Consider the following 18,303-nt stretch of genomic DNA (forward strand, 5'->3'; position numbering starts at 1 on the left):
GGAGTCAATCTAGGCCCCGGGGAAAAGGCACACAAGCTGGGGGCCGAGTGACACACTGTGCTCCCCAGGTCCCCGATGAGCGAGGCACACAATGACATGTCCGGGACAGACCTGAATTTCTCATCTGACCTCGAGAGACTTGATGGAAATGAGTTGTCGGTAAGCCGACTGACGGGTTGAAATTAGTAGGAGAAAAGAGAAAGGACCTCACTGCCTCATATAGACCTGAGCCCATATGGAGCCCTGCAGTGCTCCCCAGGTGCAGCGGCCCCGGGGGCTTTGGGACAGGGTGAGAGCGCCCCCGTCTTTACACTGCAGAGCCAAAATGGTGCATCTGAGCCCCTGCCTGCTGGAGCCCCCTGGAGACGTGCAGGCAGAGCTTCCTGGGTGTGGCTCCGGGCTGGGCCTGGGGTGGTAGGTGGACCCAGGCACAGAGGTTGTGGCTTCTCTGAGATCCTTCTTCGTTTGGGGAACCATTGTTGAGGACACAGCAATTAAGGGTCAGACGGGTGGGAGATCACGGGCCACTGAGATATGATGGCTCTTATGGAGGCCAGTCTCCTGGGTGCTGGATCTTCACAATGGGACAGACAGCCCTGGACACAGAGGGGAGCAGTCCTGGGCATGTGGTTCCCCCTCAGGGTGCCCGTGGCCTTCTGTGGTCTGCTGGCTTCTCTGCCTCCCCTCCAGAGCAGCCCCACCGAGGCCTAGTCCTCAGCCTGGCAGTTGCTCTTGTCATTGGTCTCTCCGGCCTGGCTGGACCTTGCTGGGACGCTCAGGGGTGTCACCCAGGGGGGGTATTGCATGTGGCTGCCACCCTGGAGCCCATGACCTCCTTCTCAGACACAGTGGGCCTCGGCCTCCTGGTGGCCGTGAGCACCGAGAGCTCTCTGGGCACCCTCTTTCCCACCTGGACACGACACCACTCAGGCAAACTTCTGCCGTGGTCAGTTCACTAGGCTGGACTCTGGCCCTCTGTCTGCTGGTGGGGACTGAGGCCTAGGACTGCTGGGAGCATCCCGGGGTGTGGCCCATTTCTAGAAGGCGTGACAATATTTCAGGTTCTCACTTGCTCTGGGATGTGCGTGTCCAGCCTGACCCTAGCTGTCCTTGGCATATGCCACTCCTGGCATTGTCCTGTTGCCAGGATGTGCCGTGACATCTGTGTCTTGGCTGTCACCTTGCTACTTTGGGGCCTGCCCCTCACTCTCATTATGTACCTGCCATTAGAGTATCTGAGCCTGGCCTCTGACTGCTGTGGCTCCCCTCCAGTGTGGTCAGCACGGCTCACCCAGCCGTCTTCTTGGTGGGGAGCCTGCTGGGGAGGAGGCACAGGGAGCCCCTCATGGCTGATGACTGAGGTGAGGGTGGGGGGACGGGGAACCCAGACGTGCCATGCCAGGGTGGTTCCAGCCTCTGAGCTGGGATTGAAAGTCTCTCTTCTATGGCTTGGCCCCTTTACAGAACATAGTGCCACCTGCAGTCCAGGGCTGCGTGGACTGGGGAGGTGTGTCTAGAGAACATGTAGGGCCTCCAAGTGCTGGTGATCATCTGACCACTTGCCACCTGTGTGGGCTTCCCAAGAAACCAAGTCGCCCTCTGAAGATGAGAACTGCTTGGCCTGAGACCCGCTCTCCCCAGGTCCCCGGAGGCCTGGTGAGGAGGGTTTGGCATTCCCATGGGGACAGTCCTCATTCTTATTGTGATAGTCAGCTTTTTCATTGCAATGACCAGAAGACGGGGCAAGACCAAATTTAGATGAGGTGGGTTGACTTTGGCTCATGGCTTCTGAGGTCTCACCTACCCGAGCGCTGACACCACTGCTCGGGGCCAAGGTGGGGCAGAACATCACGTAGAAGGCCTCAGAGAGGACAGCAGCTCAGGACACAACCACCAGGAAGAGGAGAGATGGGTTGAAGGTCCTTCCCAGGCCCTCTCACGTGGCCGGGACTCCAGGGCAGAGTGGCTGAGCCTGAGCACGCCAGAAACCAGACACCAGGTGCCTGGGAACATGTCACGGGCTCTGAGAACCAGGAGGAGGACCAAGGGGCACTGGGCCCGGCCCACATTGCCTGCACAGAAGGGACAGTCAGGGAGGACTCCAACCCACAACTTGGAGCCTCTTGCAGGCCTCCTGGTGTGCTTTGTGCGACATGGGTGGAGGGACCCCAGGTCTGGAGGTGGATGGAAGCCTGGAGGTGAGCAGAGCAGTCAGGCAGGCTGGCCCACTCCGCCTCTGCCCAGTCTGCCCCGGGCTGTTTACAATGGGCTTGCTTGTCCACCAGTACATGGAAGACCAGAAATGAAAGGATCACACGGCCTGTTTTGCAGCGATAAAAGATGATTTATTGAAACAAAATGTTGTATTCCAACAGACAAAGGGAGGAGAGGGGGACTCTTGTCATGGTGGAGGGGATGATGTGATGGGGTGGGGATGGGGGATATGGCTTCATAATTAAGTGTCCCTGGCCTCAATCCGTGCTTAAGAAAAAAAAAAAAGGTTTATCCTAGGTTCAATCCAAAAGCCTGTATTTCCCCAGTCTTCAAGAACTTTTGCTGAGCTGGGGAGGAGCCCAGGCTTCCAACATGCTAGGCAAGTGCTCTTACTCAGAGGGCAGTCCCTGGCCTTAGATTTGTGAAGTGCTTTCTACACAGTTGCTGCTCAGGGAGTGGCACCTGCTGGTTGGTCAGACCCTCTCCCTGCACTTGCTCCTACTGTGTTGGGTTGCCCTCCCCCCATTCCATCTGGTTCACAGGAGGTTGCTCTCTCCTTCTAACCATTACCAGTTGTTCCATCCTCTTTCATAACTGCACTGGACCATGGCAGCAAAGCAGGTAGCAATGGCCCTGCTGAGATTGCAGTAAGTGCCCCAGACCCACCCCCATCAGAGGAGGCTCCCTCTGCGCAGGCCCAGATGGTTTTGCTCCCCCAATGGACTGTTTGTTAAAGCACTGTGGAGTCAGGAGTCCAGTAGGGTGTGTGTGTGTGTTTGTTTGTTTATTGATTGATTGATTGATTTAACATTTATTTTTAGGTGTAGATGGACACAACACAATGCCTTTATTTTTATGTGGTGCTGAGGACCGAACCCAGGTCCCGCCCTTGCTGGGCCAGCGCTCTACCGCTGAGCCACCATCCCAGCCCCTGTATTTATTTATGAATTCTTTAGCAGTAAGTTTCCTCAGAGTGGTTAGCAGCTGCAGTCCACCCCTTGGCAGGTGGCTGCTGTGCAGGCAGCTTCCAGGGCTGGTAGCAGGGGCAGTGTGTGAGGGCTGGTAATGTGCAGATCCTGGGATGTGCAGAGGCACTGGGCTCAGAAAGTGACCCAGGTTGACTCAGAAACTTGGCTCAGCCAAGTTCCCCTGGTGAAAAGCAGTGATGGGCTCTGGGACTGTGTTGGCTGAGGGAGCCCTGGAGGGACATGATTAGCACCTGAAGGTGAGTGAGCTTGGAGATTCCAGGGTAGCAGGAGCCAGCACAAAGAGCTCCTGATCCTACAGAATCTGGGAACCCAATCACTGGAAGTGCATCTTCTGAAAGGAGGGGTTCAGAATGGTGAGGAATGGCTTTGGTGTGAGGTGCTAGGCACATTCAAGCCCCTTGCCACCTGCAGCCAGAACCTCAGATCTTGCACTGACAGCAAATAGGGGCACAGCAGCAGGGCTTGCAGCAGCTGGACTGGCAGCAGCAGGGCTTGCAGCAGCTGGACTGGCAGCAGCAGGGCTTGCAGCAGCTGGACTTGCAGCAGCTGTCCTGGCAGCAGCAGGGCTTGCAGCAGCTGGACTGGCAGCAGCAGGGCTTGCAGCAGCTGGACTTGCAGCAGCTGTCCTGGCAGCAGCAGGGCTTGCAGCAGCTGGACTGGCAGCAGCACGGCTTGCAGCAGCTGGACTGGCAGCAGCAGGGCTTGCAGCAGCTGGACTGGCAGCAGCAGGGGTTGCAGCAGCTGGACTTGCAGCAGCTATCCTGGCAGCAGCTGGACTTGCAGCAGCTGGACTGGCAGCAGCAGGGCTTGCAGCAGCTGGACTTGCAGCAGCTATCCTGGCAGCAGCTGGACTTGCAGCAGCTGGACTGGCAGCAGCAGGGTTTGCAGCAGCTGGACTGACAGCAGCTGGACTTGCAGCCCCCACAGGAGCTACAGTCCCCCTTGCAGCCCCCACAGGAGCCACAGCCCCCCTTGCAGCCCCCACAGGAGCCACAGCTGGAGCAAGAACAGGCTGGCACACAGCAGCATACGGGCTTGCAGCAGCACACGGGCTTGCAGCAGCTGGAGCCACAACCCCCACAGCTGGAGCCACAGCCCCGGGAGCAGCCACAGCAGGTCATGGTTCTGGAGGTGGAGGGTGGAGGAGGTGAGAGCAGCAGGTGGAGAGGGAGGAGTGAGGTGTGGGGCCTCCTGAGCCAGGGCTTTATGTACCTGCCGGGGGTCAGGCACCTGGTCACTTCCTCCTGTGTGCAGGGTGTTTCCTCAGGTCACGTTCTCTCCTGCTGTATTCTTTTCCTGCTTTCCCACGACTGCATGTACTAGCCATGTCCGTAGGTTTCTAAATTTGGCCCTTTCCTTGTCCGTGCCACTTCAGTCTGACTGACTGGGCTTCCTGGGTGCTGGCCACCGGCCTCCTGTGCTGCCTGCTGTGGCCCGTGGGTGGTGGCAGCATGCCCAGTCTCCCGCACATCTGTCTGGACTTCCACTCTTTTCTATTTGGGGTTCACGTGCTATATTAGGATGATCCTGTCCTTACCAAGGAGAGGATGCCCTAGTCCATGTGACCTGGGAATGCTCTTATTGGGAGAATCCCTGCAGATATGACTGGGGGCCTTATCTCGGATAGTACAGATGGACCCTCAACGTGTCCTTATGGGGAGACAGAGGGAGGTTTGCTGCAAAGAGAAGAGAGAGATGAATGGAGATGCCAAGGTCAGAGAGCCTTGATCCCTCCCCCAGGGGTTGCTGATTCCCCATCCCCTCCAGCAGCGGCACACGCACAAGTGGTCCTCCCCGGGGCCTGCAGGGGCAGCGTGCTGAGCTCCGTCAGCTCCTGAGGCTGAGGTGGCACTTCTGGCACAGGGTGGCATGTGTGGGTTCTGTGATGGCAAGCTGCACCCACAGGAGACGGTGCTGGCTTTGGTATTTGGAGCTTGGCTGTGAGGAGGATCTAGAAATGTGGGAGTGGTTTGGAGATTGGGTGCTGGGTAGGGGCTGCAGGGATTGTGAGGTGGAAGCTAGAGAAAGCCTGGGTTGTGTGGAACAAGCTATGGGCAGACGTATGGAGGTTCAAGGTGCCCTGGGGGGACTCAGCAGGAATCGGGGAGCAGGTACTGGAGACGACAGGCAAGGCTGTCCTGGTCACCTGCTTGCAGGACACTCAGCTTAGTCAGTCAGGTTGCAGGGCGTGCAGGAGGCAGAACTGTGATGGGTGGGACCCCGACCCAGAAGACCTCTAACCGAGGGCACACCCTGGTGTTTTCCTGGTCCTTGTGATGTGAGAGCAGGGGGATGCTACAGGAAAGGACTGCCCAGCCCAGGAGCCAGCCCCTGATCATCTGGGGGAGTCTCAGCCCGTCCAGACTGCAGAGACTTGGATGGGGATTTTAACAACTGGGAAAGCTCTGGACAGACCTGGGGTGTCTGGCCAACCATGTTGCTGAGGAGATTAGTCCAGTGTCTCCTGAACCCACACAACCACGTCCCAGAAGCAGGAGGGGCATGGTATGGCCCAGGAGCAATCTGGGGGTTCTTGTCTGGGGTGAGGTCCCTCCATACCATGGAAGACCCACGTTGGCTTTTGAGAGTTCTATCAGCAAAATCTCTGCCAACTTGGGATAAAGGGGTGGAGAAGGCAGCATGAAGAAACGCTGTTGGACTTCCAAAATTCTACAGTGGACAGGGTGATCAAGTGATCTGGGGGCAGCAGTTGGCACCGTCAAGAAAAGAGGGGCTGCGTGGGCAGAGAGGCAGGTCCAGAGTGCGGCAGGCTGTGGAGGCAGCGCCTGGGATGCAGGCCACAGGGCACCTGCAGCTCAAGCCCAGAGGTCAGTTCTGCTGGGTTCCATGGTTTCTGGGTCTGGGGAAGCCCTTCTGTTCCCTGCTGGAAGAGCGGTTTCTGTAAGCATTGCCTCATGCCTGACCCGCCTGTGATTTGTGATTTGCGTCATAGTTCCCCAAGCCCAAGGTGCAGAGGACTTTTGTGAGGGGTCATGTCCTGAGACCCACCACACCTTATTTAGATGAAATTGGGTTTTTCTAATGGATTCTGTTTCTGTGAGTTTGAGGACTTGGGTTAATGCTGTAGTGGGGGAAGACTTCAGGGGAACTTTGGTGGAGTGAGTGTATTCTGCTTGTGGGACAAATGTGGGGGTATTTGGGGGCCACCGGATGGTCTATAGTGGGAGGATTAATGGCACCCACAGATGTTAGGCCCCCAGGGCCACAACCAGTGCATGGGGCCTTCTAGTAAAGCACAGCTTTCTGCCAGAGAAATGTACAGTACAGGGAGCTCAGAACTTGATCTCTGCTTACCCTTCGTCCAACAGGGTTTCAACGTTGAGTTTCAAGTTTTTTAGTCATCTCTATTTATCATTAAAACCTACAAGACATTATTTTGTGATTTAGCCAATACTCATTTAAATTTACCCAATTTGTCACTGCCTTTACTTTCTATTTATTTTTGTGATTTGGATCTTCTCACTGTATCCTTAGGGATGTACGGATTTGTTTTGCTGTGCTGGGAATCGAACCTAGGGCCTGACTCACTCTAGGCGAGTGTGAGCTACATCCCTAAGCCTGTCTGCCTCCCTCCCTCCCTCCCTATCTATCGATCACCTGTCATCTATTAATCTATCATTTATGCATTGTCTCTCCATCATCGCCCTCCCTACCTGTCTTCCGTTCACCAGCTCTAAGGTATGATGGGCATACAGGAGACTGACTCCCTGTGGGAAGTGCAGGGTTTGGGGACTTGCACAGGTCTCCGTACCTGTGCAACAGCCTCCTGGGCAGATGTGGACCGCCCACAGCAGGCAGCGGGTCTCCTGGGCAGATGTGGACCGCCCACAGCAGGCAGCGGGCCTCCTGGGCAGATGTGGACCGCCCACAGCAGCAGCGGGTCTCCTGGGCAGATGTGGACTGCCCACAGCAGGCAGCGGGCCTCCTGGGCAGATGTAGACCGCTCACAGCAGGCAGCGGGCCTCCTGGGCAGATGTGGACCGCCCACAGCAGCAGCGGGTCTCCTGGGCTTCTGCTCAGTTCCTTGCCCCTCTAAATGGCTCTGCCGGCGGCCCCTGTCCAGGTGGGTTCCTTTGCCCTTGTGGGACTTCAGCTGGTTGTGCGCACAGGGTGCAGCATGCTCCGGAGCCGGGCCTTCCCTGTCCACACCACGGGCTGCTGCTCTGCCTCCTGCCTGGGGCTCCCCGCTGGACCCCCCACGCTGCATTTCTTCACTCACCCAGGTCGAGGCTGTTTCCGCAGGAAGAAAACCGCTGTGAACCTCCACTTGGAGGACATCCGAGAGCGCGGTTTATCCCGCAGGGGGCCAGGGTCTGTTTCCAGCGCCCTAGGTGGCAGGCCATCCCAGCGCCCTTCCCTGCAGACCTTCCCAAGGCCCAGGTGCTGCTCCGTGCGGGTTTATCAGGAGGGCCGCCGGGGGGCGCTGTGCCGCGGCCGCTCTGAGCTGAGCTCTGTGTAAGGAGACTGCTTCCCCGCAGCCCCTGCTGACCCCTCTGACTGCAAGATGACCTTCAATCTCAAGAGAGGGGTGTCTATACTGCAGTTGGTACTGAGGATAACAGACCTCACAACAAATTAGAAACGGGAAGAGGTGGACTATGACATCAGCAGGCTCTAACCTGGAAGGTAACATGACTTTGTTCATTGGCCTGAACTCTCGGCCCTGATGGGGTTTTCTGCTGGCCTGTGGACCCAGAGTCTTGGATTCCGTCTTGATGGGATGACAATTCTATATTCCATTTCCATGGCGGAAACAGAAGGCTGGTTGAGTTCTCGCGCTACTGGGGCTGCATCACGTGCCCCCCGTCCAGTCGTGGGTGGTTCTGAAAAACCACAAATGGATAGGCAGTGTAGACAGGTAAATCGAGTCAGGTTGGATCTAGGAGGCCAATTTTGAGTGAGTGGGAAGTTTAAGACTGACCCCTGAGTTTTACTGTTTACCAAGATGTAGAGCCAGCCCAGATAGGCCCCCAACTGAGGAAACCATGATTGGTTCCCAAGTTTCCAGACAAAGGGGGGAATGACAAACCAGCCTCTACGTCAGAGCAAAGCCTGTCCAAGGAAGGGACATCACCTTTGCCCTTGGAAAGACCCACAGAGCACTCCTAGGCACATTCCCACCCTGCTAAGTTGTTTATCTACAAATGACAGGAGAGATCTGCTGCGCCAGGTGTCCCTGACTCAGTCAGCCTAGGTGGGGACCCTTAGCAACACCCTAGCAGCCACCAATCAGCATGAGACAGGGCAATACCTGGGATGCCAGATGACCCTCCCAGTAGTTTATGGTGGTTGATAATGTGTTGGGAAACCATGTAGTTCAGCACGAACACCCCTCTTGGCTTAAACCAATCAGTTCAAATGAATACCCCTCTTGTAGTAACCAATCACCCCTACCCAACTTGTTCCCGCCAGTGAATGTGCTAATCATGTTTTAGAGTTGTTATTTGATTTTCCCGAGGAGTGTGATGATTTGCTAAGGGATGCTATGATGTATGAGAAGTCCCTGCCTTCTCCAAAGAATGTGTAAAACTGCTGCAAACCCTGGGCTTGGGGCCTCTCAGCGTCACCAGTTGCTGTGTGCATGTGTGGAGGACCGAGCTAGCTGGCAATAAACACCTCTTTGCTGCTTACATCGATCTTGGGTCTCTGGTGGTCTTTTGGGGGTCCCGAATTCGAGCATAACACTTCACTCTGAATGGTACACAGACCACTTAGCCAGTTTCCTCCTAATGGAAATCTTGTATCTTTTGACTGATACCTCCCTAAACTCCCCCCACCCCACCCCTGGTACCCAACATCCCACTTGAGCAGTTGTGAATTGCACTTTTTTTTATCCTACCTATAGGAGATCAAAGAAGAGCTGAGTGCCATGGTGCAAGCCTGTGATCCCAGTGACTCTTGAGGCTGAGGCATGAGGATCACAAGTTCAAGACCAGCCTGGGCAAGTTAGGTAGCTGCTACCTCAAAATAAAAAATGAAAAACAAAGAAAAGGTGATGCGGGGGGGGGGGGATTAGGTGATGGTGGGGGATGGGTGAATGTGGTTTCATACTCAGAAGGTCCTCCTGGAATCTACCAATGATGTTACCAGTGGTACTGTGATGAAGGTAGAGGATTTACCAGGAACTCTTAAAGCAGAAGCTGGATGTGGTGAGACAAAAGCCTGGAGGGAAGGGGTTAAGTGTTCTCTTCATGCATGAAATAAAGGCAACTGTGCTGCTCAACAGGGCGACTGGAGACTCGGGAGGGCTGATGCCCCCCTGGCTGGACCTCAAACCCATGGGCATGGGCTCTATGAGATCCCTCTTTCAGGAAGACAGCTTGGGGAATTGAGTCTTGCCAGACCCTATCATTTGTTCCTGGTACCTAAGGGCCCAAGGCAAAAGCCCCCCAAACCATCTGACCTCCTTCCCGTGGAGCCAGTTACACCTCATGTCTCTCTAGGGTGCCATTGACCTTCTTGGGAAATATATCTGGATGCAGTGAAAGCTGGTCTTTTTAGATGTCTAATCAAACAACACTTGCTATAGCTCGAGCAGGTGTCTGGTGGTATTGTGCAGGTCCAGTACTTGAGACCTGACCCACCAATGACAGTGGAACCTGCCCTTTGGTTAAATTGGCTAGCCCTGTCTCCCTGGTATTTCTCAGACCAAGTCAATCTCAGTTCCCCAGGAAGGAGAGGGGTCTCTCTTCCCCAGGGTCATCTGAACGCTGTATTTATATAGATTCCATTAGGATTCCTCGAGGTTTTCTTAATGGGTTCAAAGCCAGGAATCAGGTAGCAGCAGTTTTTAGCCAATTCTCTTAGTGTCTATGATAAATAAAAATGTACTTGGATTAACTACATTTATATAATCAACAAAGGTCATTAAATATACCAGAGATACTCTCAAAGGCATTGAGAAAAAATTAGATGCTACTGGTATCACACAGAAAGAACTAATCCCATCTATTATTCTTCTTCTAATTGTTGCATTGGGAGTAGTGACTACAATCAGTCAGTTGTACCATCCCATGTGTGGGAGGTTTTATTCATTGACTGATATATCAGAGACAGCTCTCACCAAAAACCCCAGTCTCAAATCAAAACAATCCTCTTGGCTGGGCCAGGTGGCACTGTCCTGCCATCCCAGTGGCTTGGGAGGCTGAGGCAGGAGGATCACACGTTCAACGCCAGCCTCAGCAACTTAGCAAGGCTCTAAGCAAATTAGGAAGACCCTGTCTCTAAATAAAAAATAAAAAGGGGCTGGGGATGTGGGATAGTGGTTAAGAACCCATGGGTTCAATCCCTGGTACCAAGAGTAAATAATCCACCTGTAGTAGATACAGAAGAACATAAAGGTCAAAGGATGTTATCTAAATTTGAAGAAAAGGATTTATATGGATCATAAAAAGGGGGAAATTGGAAGACACTTTTTTCTGTCTATCAGCGTTTAACTGTCATGCAAGACAAGCATGTTTACTGTAACTTCCGTGCCATGTGGTCAGCTTGGAGCCATCTTAAGTTTGAGAACCATGAGGTCAGCTTGGAGCCATCATAAGTTAGGGAACAATGTGGGCAGAATGGGGCCTTTTGCAAATTCCCTAACAGGTATCCAGTCACAACATGCCGCAGTCTGGCTGGGCACAAAATCACGAGCCACCACACAGCTTGTAGATTCAAACAGCAACTCTTTATTCCCGAACTCACACCAGCCATCTACAATCACGTTCTGGGGAAATCCACGTTCTCTGCCCAAATCCACCCCCACTGGACTTCTGTCTCCCCCAAAATACTGTCTGAATCCCGTGAGAACTCAAGGGGAACTCAGGCAGCAGGATACGCCCTATTCCCAGCAGGAATAACCTTAAACCTGGAACCACCCTAAACCCGGATTGTCCTAAACCGGGAACACCCTAAACCCGGATCCGCCCTGGTCCTTGAGCCAGGTCACCTTACATGCAATGTCACTGCAAAATGTCCTATTTCCACGAGTCCTTCCACTAAGCAACATGGGGTACGCTGGCAAGGAAATTGTCATACCTACTTGGCTAATGGCTCCCAGCATCTCCCCCCTTCTGATTAATTAAACAAAAAGCAATGTGGCTTAAGGACAGTGCCTGGTAGCTTGTCCAATTCAACATATGGTTCTTACCCATCATCGGAAAACTGACCTTTAGGCGTCAGCCTTCTGTCTTAGGTTGATACCACTGCAATTGGATCATACCCGTCACTGACTACCGGTCCAGCATATAGCCATTGGCCCCCAAATTTTAGACCATCACTAGCAGAAGGGAGGAGGATACAGAAATGCCATGACACCAAGCCAATTGACGGCTCCTTGGGAAAAATTGCATCACTGGTGACACCATCAGCAAAGATATGCCAGCACTACCACAATTAACATGGGGTGCGCTGGCAAGGAAATAAAAATTACATCACTGGTGACACCATCAGCAAAGATATGCCAGCATTACCACAATTCGCTGCACCAAACGATAGTTACATAGTCCAGGAAAGTTCTGCAAGCAGTTCAAAGCGGAGGGGTCTATCAATATGTCCATTTCCTCCCAAAATCCGTTTCCTCCCAAAGTAAGTTGACTCCTTGATTGAGCATTACTTGTTGAGTTATATTCATTGATGCATCAGTTTATACAGTTTACTGTGATAGCTATCATAGAAGCTGTAGTTTGGTTTTATCTTTGTCTTCACCGGCACTGGGATGAAGATAGGAATTCTGGCAATGATGCTAAAGAGACATTATCTTGAAAAGAATTATTAAATATAATGAAAAGGAAAGGTGAAAGTAAACAAACAGATCTGTTAACCTACTTTAAAAACAATCCTTAACAGCTGTTTACCTAATTTAAATTAAACCATTTAAATCACGTGAATAAAAAAAATAATAATAATTCGGATCCATTTTTTCATGAGCGCTCCTCATATAAGAAATATGGACATACGCACACACAGACATACAACACAAAACACAAGAGTGCACACAAACGTACAACACATAAGACAATAGTAAAGGCCTTGTAGCTTTACCTAGGTGAAATCTCCATTGCAATGTTTAAAAACTCCACAGTCAAAAAATAAAACTGATCAGAAAAACATTAACCTAGGTTTGTATGAGCTCAAAAAATAAAATAGAACTTTATGATGTGGGAAAAATGCAATAATAAAATAGATATTGAAAAAAGCATCCTGGTTAATCACTGTCGCAGATGTAAGAATAGCCAAGCTGGAGCTCTGGATATCAGCTGCTATGGATTTGAGTCAAATCATATTCTTTTTGGTCTGTAGAAATTGCTTTGGTTAGTCTCTCTGGAATCCAAATCGGCTGCTGTTCTCCCTGTGGAAACACACAAACAAAACCCCGACTCCAGACAATCACTGGGTCAGGACCTTTCCATTGTCCTGTTAGAATATCTTTCCAAAGTACCTTGGGCTTATGTACATTTTTTGGATACATATGCCTTTCCGCAGCACTAAGTCCTGATGAATCCAAATTTAAAAAGTTTAGAGTAAAAAGCGTTATTTTAAGTTTATCTTTGGGGGATATATACCCCTTTCCAATTCCCTCTTTTTGCTTTAATAAGTATATGTCTGTATCTAATAGTTGTCTTAGCTTTTTGCATTTTCTATCTGTAATACCTTACTTGATATTTTCAACCATTTTTTATCTTATTTCTATCTTCTAGTTTTTTTTTTCCTAAGGTTTGTACATTCACCCTTAGTTGCTTTTTTTTCCTCTTAGTTTTCTTGTTTCCTATTTTGTGGGTTTAAAATCATTGTCTTCCTGCATCTTTTCTATCTTTCTACATCCTCTTTATCTTTTTTCTTTTTAACTTTCTATACTTCTGTCTTTAAAGTTTTTCGCTTCAAATTTTTAATCTTCTTTATCTAAATATCTTTAATCCTATTATCTTCCCATTTTCATGTTTTTTTTTAAGTAATGCTTTTAAGAATAACTAGGCTTCAAATGATGCAATCTTTTCTCCGTCATGAAGGCATCTTAACCACCTTCAATTTAACCTTTTAAAGCCTTTTGCAACTTAGACATTTTACAAATATCTTTTTTCTTTTTTCGGCCATGAAGGTATCTCGACCACGTTCAATTTAACCTTTTAAATATCATCTATACTGTACTTTTAAATGTACTTTTTCACGACCTACAACTTCACTCTTTTAAACGAGGCTTAGATTCTGTTTAAATCTCTTTAATGTTAGTTTACATGGCTGCCCTTCAACCAAAGGCTTTTTTTTTAACTCCATTGAGAAGCTTTGTCTCAATCTGCCATGTACAAATACCTTTTTCTTCTTTCTTCCTTTCTCAAGCTTTTAAAGTAAGTTTAGTTTCCTCAAAATCTTTTTAAATGGCATTTTACAACTTTTTTCTTTACCACACAGAGATTATCTCATCTAGAAATATTTATTTTTCTTTTAACCTTCCATATTAAAATATATTTCCACATCTTGAATCTTTTTATATCTCTTTTGTAGCCATTAACCCTTTTTATAAATTCACATTCTGAAACAACTCTTATAAAATTTCTGATTTAAACAAATTACTCCACTTTAATAAGATGAAATACTTTCATGTTTTTTATGATACTATGATACTATAATTGAAACCCAACTGAAAATTTTTCTACTCTTTGTATATAAATTACACATGATAGAATCTTAACTCTTAGTAACCTTGTTTTAGCAAAGACACAGACACAAAGCAATATTAAACATTTTTCCATTTACCAATTTATGAAAACACACATAATGTTTAAATATATTACCTTATGGAACTTAATAAGTAAAGAGTACTTGATTTCATATTTAGTGGTTGATATTTTAACACTTTAGCTTTGTAAATTAATCAGATGTCTGTAAAAACCAAGATCTTAGACAAATGTAGTAAACAGAATTAGCCATCTTTTTGTTGAAGAAAAATCTTTTTACAGGATACCATGATGGTCCCATTGATATACTTAATAACTCGTCTTTAAAAAGCCATGGGCTACATTTTTGTATTGTATCAACATATGCCCTAATTGTTCTTGGTCTCACTGGGGTGCCTCCTTCCTCTAACAATTTCTCTTGCTCAGAGGCAAATAACTTCAAACCTTGAGTCAACCATTTTCCCCAGTTTGCCTGAGAAAGTTCTAGGAACAGGCAACTTGAAATAAAAACAAAATAAATCAAAACAATAACACATTGTTTTTTGAATTGGTCACCCATTCTTTCGCTCTTCCTCAGGGGTGAGCAATTTCACTTACCTCCAAGTTTCAGGCGTTCCCCGTACGGACCACCAAATGCCGCAGTCTGGCTGGGCACAAATACACGAGCCACCACACAGCTTGTAGATTCAAACAGCAACTCTTTATACCCGAACTCACACCAGCCATCTACAATCACGTTCTGGGGAAATCCACGTTCTCTGCCCAAATCCACCCCCACTGGGCTTCTGTCTCCCAAAAAATAGTGTCTGAATCCCATGAGAACTCAAGGGGAACTCAGGCAGCAGGATACGAAGGGGAACTCAGGCAGCAGGATACGCCCTATTCCCAGCAGGAATAACCTTAAACATGGAACCACCCTAAACCCGGATTGTCCTAAACCGGGAACACCCTAAACCCGGATCCGCCCTGGTCCTTGAGCAAGGCCACCTTACATGCAATGTCACTGCAAAATGTCCTATTTCCACGAGTGCTTCCACTAAGCAACATGGGGTACGCTGGCAAGGAAATTGTCATACCTACTTGGCTAATGGCTCCCAGCAACAACAGTAGCCTTTTCCAGTGCTCTTCTCCCCTTTAAAATCAGCTAACCCCATAGGTTGTGCCCCAGACCTCTTCCTATCAGGAGCGAGGAGCAGCACTTGTTAGAGGTAAAGATTGGCAGACTGCCCTCCCCCAGGTGTGTGTTGGGCCTCCCCCCTCTGCAGAAGAATTGTGCCTTGCCCACCCACTTCTGAGCAGGTGACTTACTTCTTATGGCACCTCAGTGTATATAAGATGTGTGATAGACAGACAGATGGATAGATAGATGGATGGATAGATATAGGGTGTTTCTGGGGCTTTCTTTTGGCGATGCGGACTGGCCCATGAGCTGAGGGATACCACAGCTAAGGCTCCATTAGTGTCCTGACTTGTACAGGCCCTGATTCTGGGTGGCAAAGTGCAGAGTATGGCCCAGGGATCGGCACCTGTTCAAAGCCGGTGTCCAACCATCCTTGGAATCCCAGGATTCCTACAGGATCTCCTTTTCCCTGTAGGAAATGGCTGCAGGTATTCTGGGGGCTGGCTTCCCCAGTGGCTGTAGTACTAGCCCCTCCCCTGAGGGCATCTTCCTTCCTTGACAATTAATATGCTCTGAGGCCCCCCGGGATTCAGTCCTGTGGGGCCCCCAGACCTGGACTTTCCTTGACCTGTCCAGCTGACTGTGGATGGAGTACCCTCCAAATCTGCCCAGGGCATACTCCTGGGGACCCAAGTCCTCCTGAGAAGGGGCGGTCAGGTGTTTGCAGCAGATCTCACACACAGGATGCATCTTAGAGGAGGTGGCCAGAAAAGGGGCATTCTGCCCAGGTGTCCCCAGGGGACATTCTGGTCAGGTGTGGAGCTCCTACGGGGTGTCAGGCGTTTCTCAGGGCTGGGTCCCTTTCCCTCCAGCATTTGGGAAACAACATAAACGCCTTTTCCAGTGCCTGGGCACGTCCAGGGCTTGGTTCAGACTGAAGCTGCGAACACCTGCACCTGGCTGGTCACAGGGCAGTCAGGACACAGGAAGGAAGTGGAGACCTGCGGACACTGCACTAGTTCAAAAAAGGGAGCTACCCTTTCTGTGATGGGATTTTCCTTATTCATATATTTGTATGTGGTGCTGAGAAGCAAACCTAGTGCCTCCCACATGCTAGGCAAGTGCTCTACCGCTGAGCCCCAGCCCCAGCCCTAATGCTGCTTTAACACAAGCAGCAAACACTATCTAGTGCTGCTGTTACCCCACAGTCAGTGTGCAGAAGTCCATCCAGGACCCATGCAGGGGGTCTCCCTAATGAGTCTTGCAAGACCAGCTTGGGCAAGTTAGGTAGCTCCTACCTCAAAATAAAAATGAAAAAAAAAATTAGTGGGGGGTGGGCTGGGGATGTGGCTGCATAATTAAGTGTCCCTGGGCTCAATCCTTGGTTAAAAAAAAAAGTTTTATCATAGGTTATTCCAAAAGCCTGTATTTCCCCAGTCTTCAAGAACTTTTGCTGAGCTGGGGAGGAGCCCAGGCTTCCAACATGCTAGGCAAGTGCTCTTACTCAGAGGGCAGTCCCTGGCCTTAGATTTGTGAAGTGCTTTCTACACAGTTGCTGCTCAGGGAGTGGCACCTGCTGGTTGGTCAGACCCTCTCCCTGCACTTGCTCCTACTGTGTTGGGTTGCCCTCCCCCCATTCCATCTGGTTCACAGGAGGTTGCTCTCTCCTTCTAACCATTACCAGTTGTTCCATCCTCTTTCATAACTGCACTGGACCATGGCAGCAAAGCAGGTAGCAATGGCCCTGCTGAGATTGCAGTAAGTGCCCCAGACCCACCCCCATCAGAGGAGGCTCCCTCTGCGCAGGCCCAGATGGTTTTGCTCCCCCAATGGACTGTTTGTTAAAGCACTGTGGAGTCAGGAGTCCAGTAGGGTGTGTGTGTGTGTTTGTTTGTTTATTGATTGATTGATTGATTTAACATTTATTTTTAGGTGTAGATGGACACAACACAATGCCTTTATTTTTATGTGGTGCTGAGGACCGAACCCAGGTCCCGCCCTTGCTGGGCCAGCGCTCTACCGCTGAGCCACCATCCCAGCCCCTGTATTTATTTATGAATTCTTTAGCAGTAAGTTTCCTCAGAGTGGTTAGCAGCTGCAGTCCACCCCTTGGCAGGTGGCTGCTGTGCAGGCAGCTTCCAGGGCTGGTAGCAGGGGCAGTGTGTGAGGGCTGGTAATGTGCAGATCCTGGGATGTGCAGAGGCACTGGGCTCAGAAAGTGACCCAGGTTGACTCAGAAACTTGGCTCAGCCAAGTTCCCCTGGTGAAAAGCAGTGATGGGCTCTGGGACTGTGTTGGCTGAGGGAGCCCTGGAGGGACATGATTAGCACCTGAAGGTGAGTGAGCTTGGAGATTCCAGGGTAGCAGGAGCCAGCACAAAGAGCTCCTGCTCCTACAGAATCTGGAAACCACATCACTGGAACTGCAACTTCTGAAAGGAGGGGATCAGAATGGTGATGAATGGCTTTGGTGTGAGGTGCTAGGCACATTCAAGCCCCTTGCCACCTGCAGCCAGAACCTCAGATCTTGCACTGACAGCAAATAGGGGCACAGCAGCAGGGCTTGCAGCAGCTGTCCTGGCAGCAGCAGGGGTTGCAGCAGCTGTCCTGGCAGCAGCACGGCTTGCAGCAGCTGTCCTGGCAGCAGCAGGGCTTGCAGCAGCTGGACTGGCAGCAGCAGGGGTTGCAGCAGCTGGACTTGCAGCAGCTATCCTGGCAGCAGCTGGACTTGCAGCAGCTGGACTGGCAGCAGCAGGGCTTGCAGCAGCTGGTCTGGCAGCAGCAGGGCTTGCAGCAGCTGGACTGGCAGCAGCAGGGCTTGCAGCAGCTGGACTGGCAGCAGCTATCCTGGCAGCAGCTGGACTTGCAGCAGCTGGACTTGCAGCAGCAGGGCTTGCAGCAGCTGGACTGGCAGCAGCAGGGCTTGCAGCAGCTGGACTTGCAGCAGCTGTCCTGGCAGCAGCAGGGCTTGCAGCAGCTGGACTGGCAGCAGCAGGGCTTGCAGCAGCTGGACTTGCAGCAGCAGGGCTTGCAGCCCCCACAGGAGCCACAGCCCCCCTTGCAGCCCCCACAGGAGCCACAGCCCCCCTTGCAGCCCCCACAGGAGCCACAGCCCCCCTTGCAGCCCCCACAGGAGCCACAGCCCCCCTTGCAGCCCCCACAGGAGCCACAGCTGGAGCAGGAACAGGCTGGCACACAGCAGCACACGGGCTTGCAGCAGCTGGAGCCACAGCCCCCACAGCTGGAGCCACAGCCCCCACAGCTGGAGCCACAGCCCCCGGAGCAGCCACAGCAGGTCATGG

The 18,303-nt window shown here is 50.9% G+C and overlaps 1 protein-coding gene across 1 annotated transcript; it reads right to left on the bottom strand.

The window, feature by feature from the left end:
• Positions 1–2,603: 2,603 nt before the first annotated feature.
• LOC124092676 (keratin-associated protein 5-1-like) lies at positions 2,604–17,932 on the bottom strand (the record flags this gene model as incomplete). Its single annotated transcript, XM_046444489.2, has 3 exons — positions 2,604–4,019; positions 17,622–17,693; positions 17,745–17,932. Coding segments are annotated over 3 exons (657 nt in total), but the record flags the coding sequence as incomplete, so codon positions are not given.
• Positions 17,933–18,303: the final 371 nt, after the last annotated feature.

This window comes from Marmota monax, unplaced genomic scaffold, assembly GCF_021218885.2.
Source record: "Marmota monax isolate L192 unplaced genomic scaffold, Marmota_monax_Labrador192_F-V1.1 WCK01_AAM20220418_F8-fsc00038, whole genome shotgun sequence".
NCBI lineage: Eukaryota > Metazoa > Chordata > Mammalia > Rodentia > Sciuridae > Marmota > Marmota monax.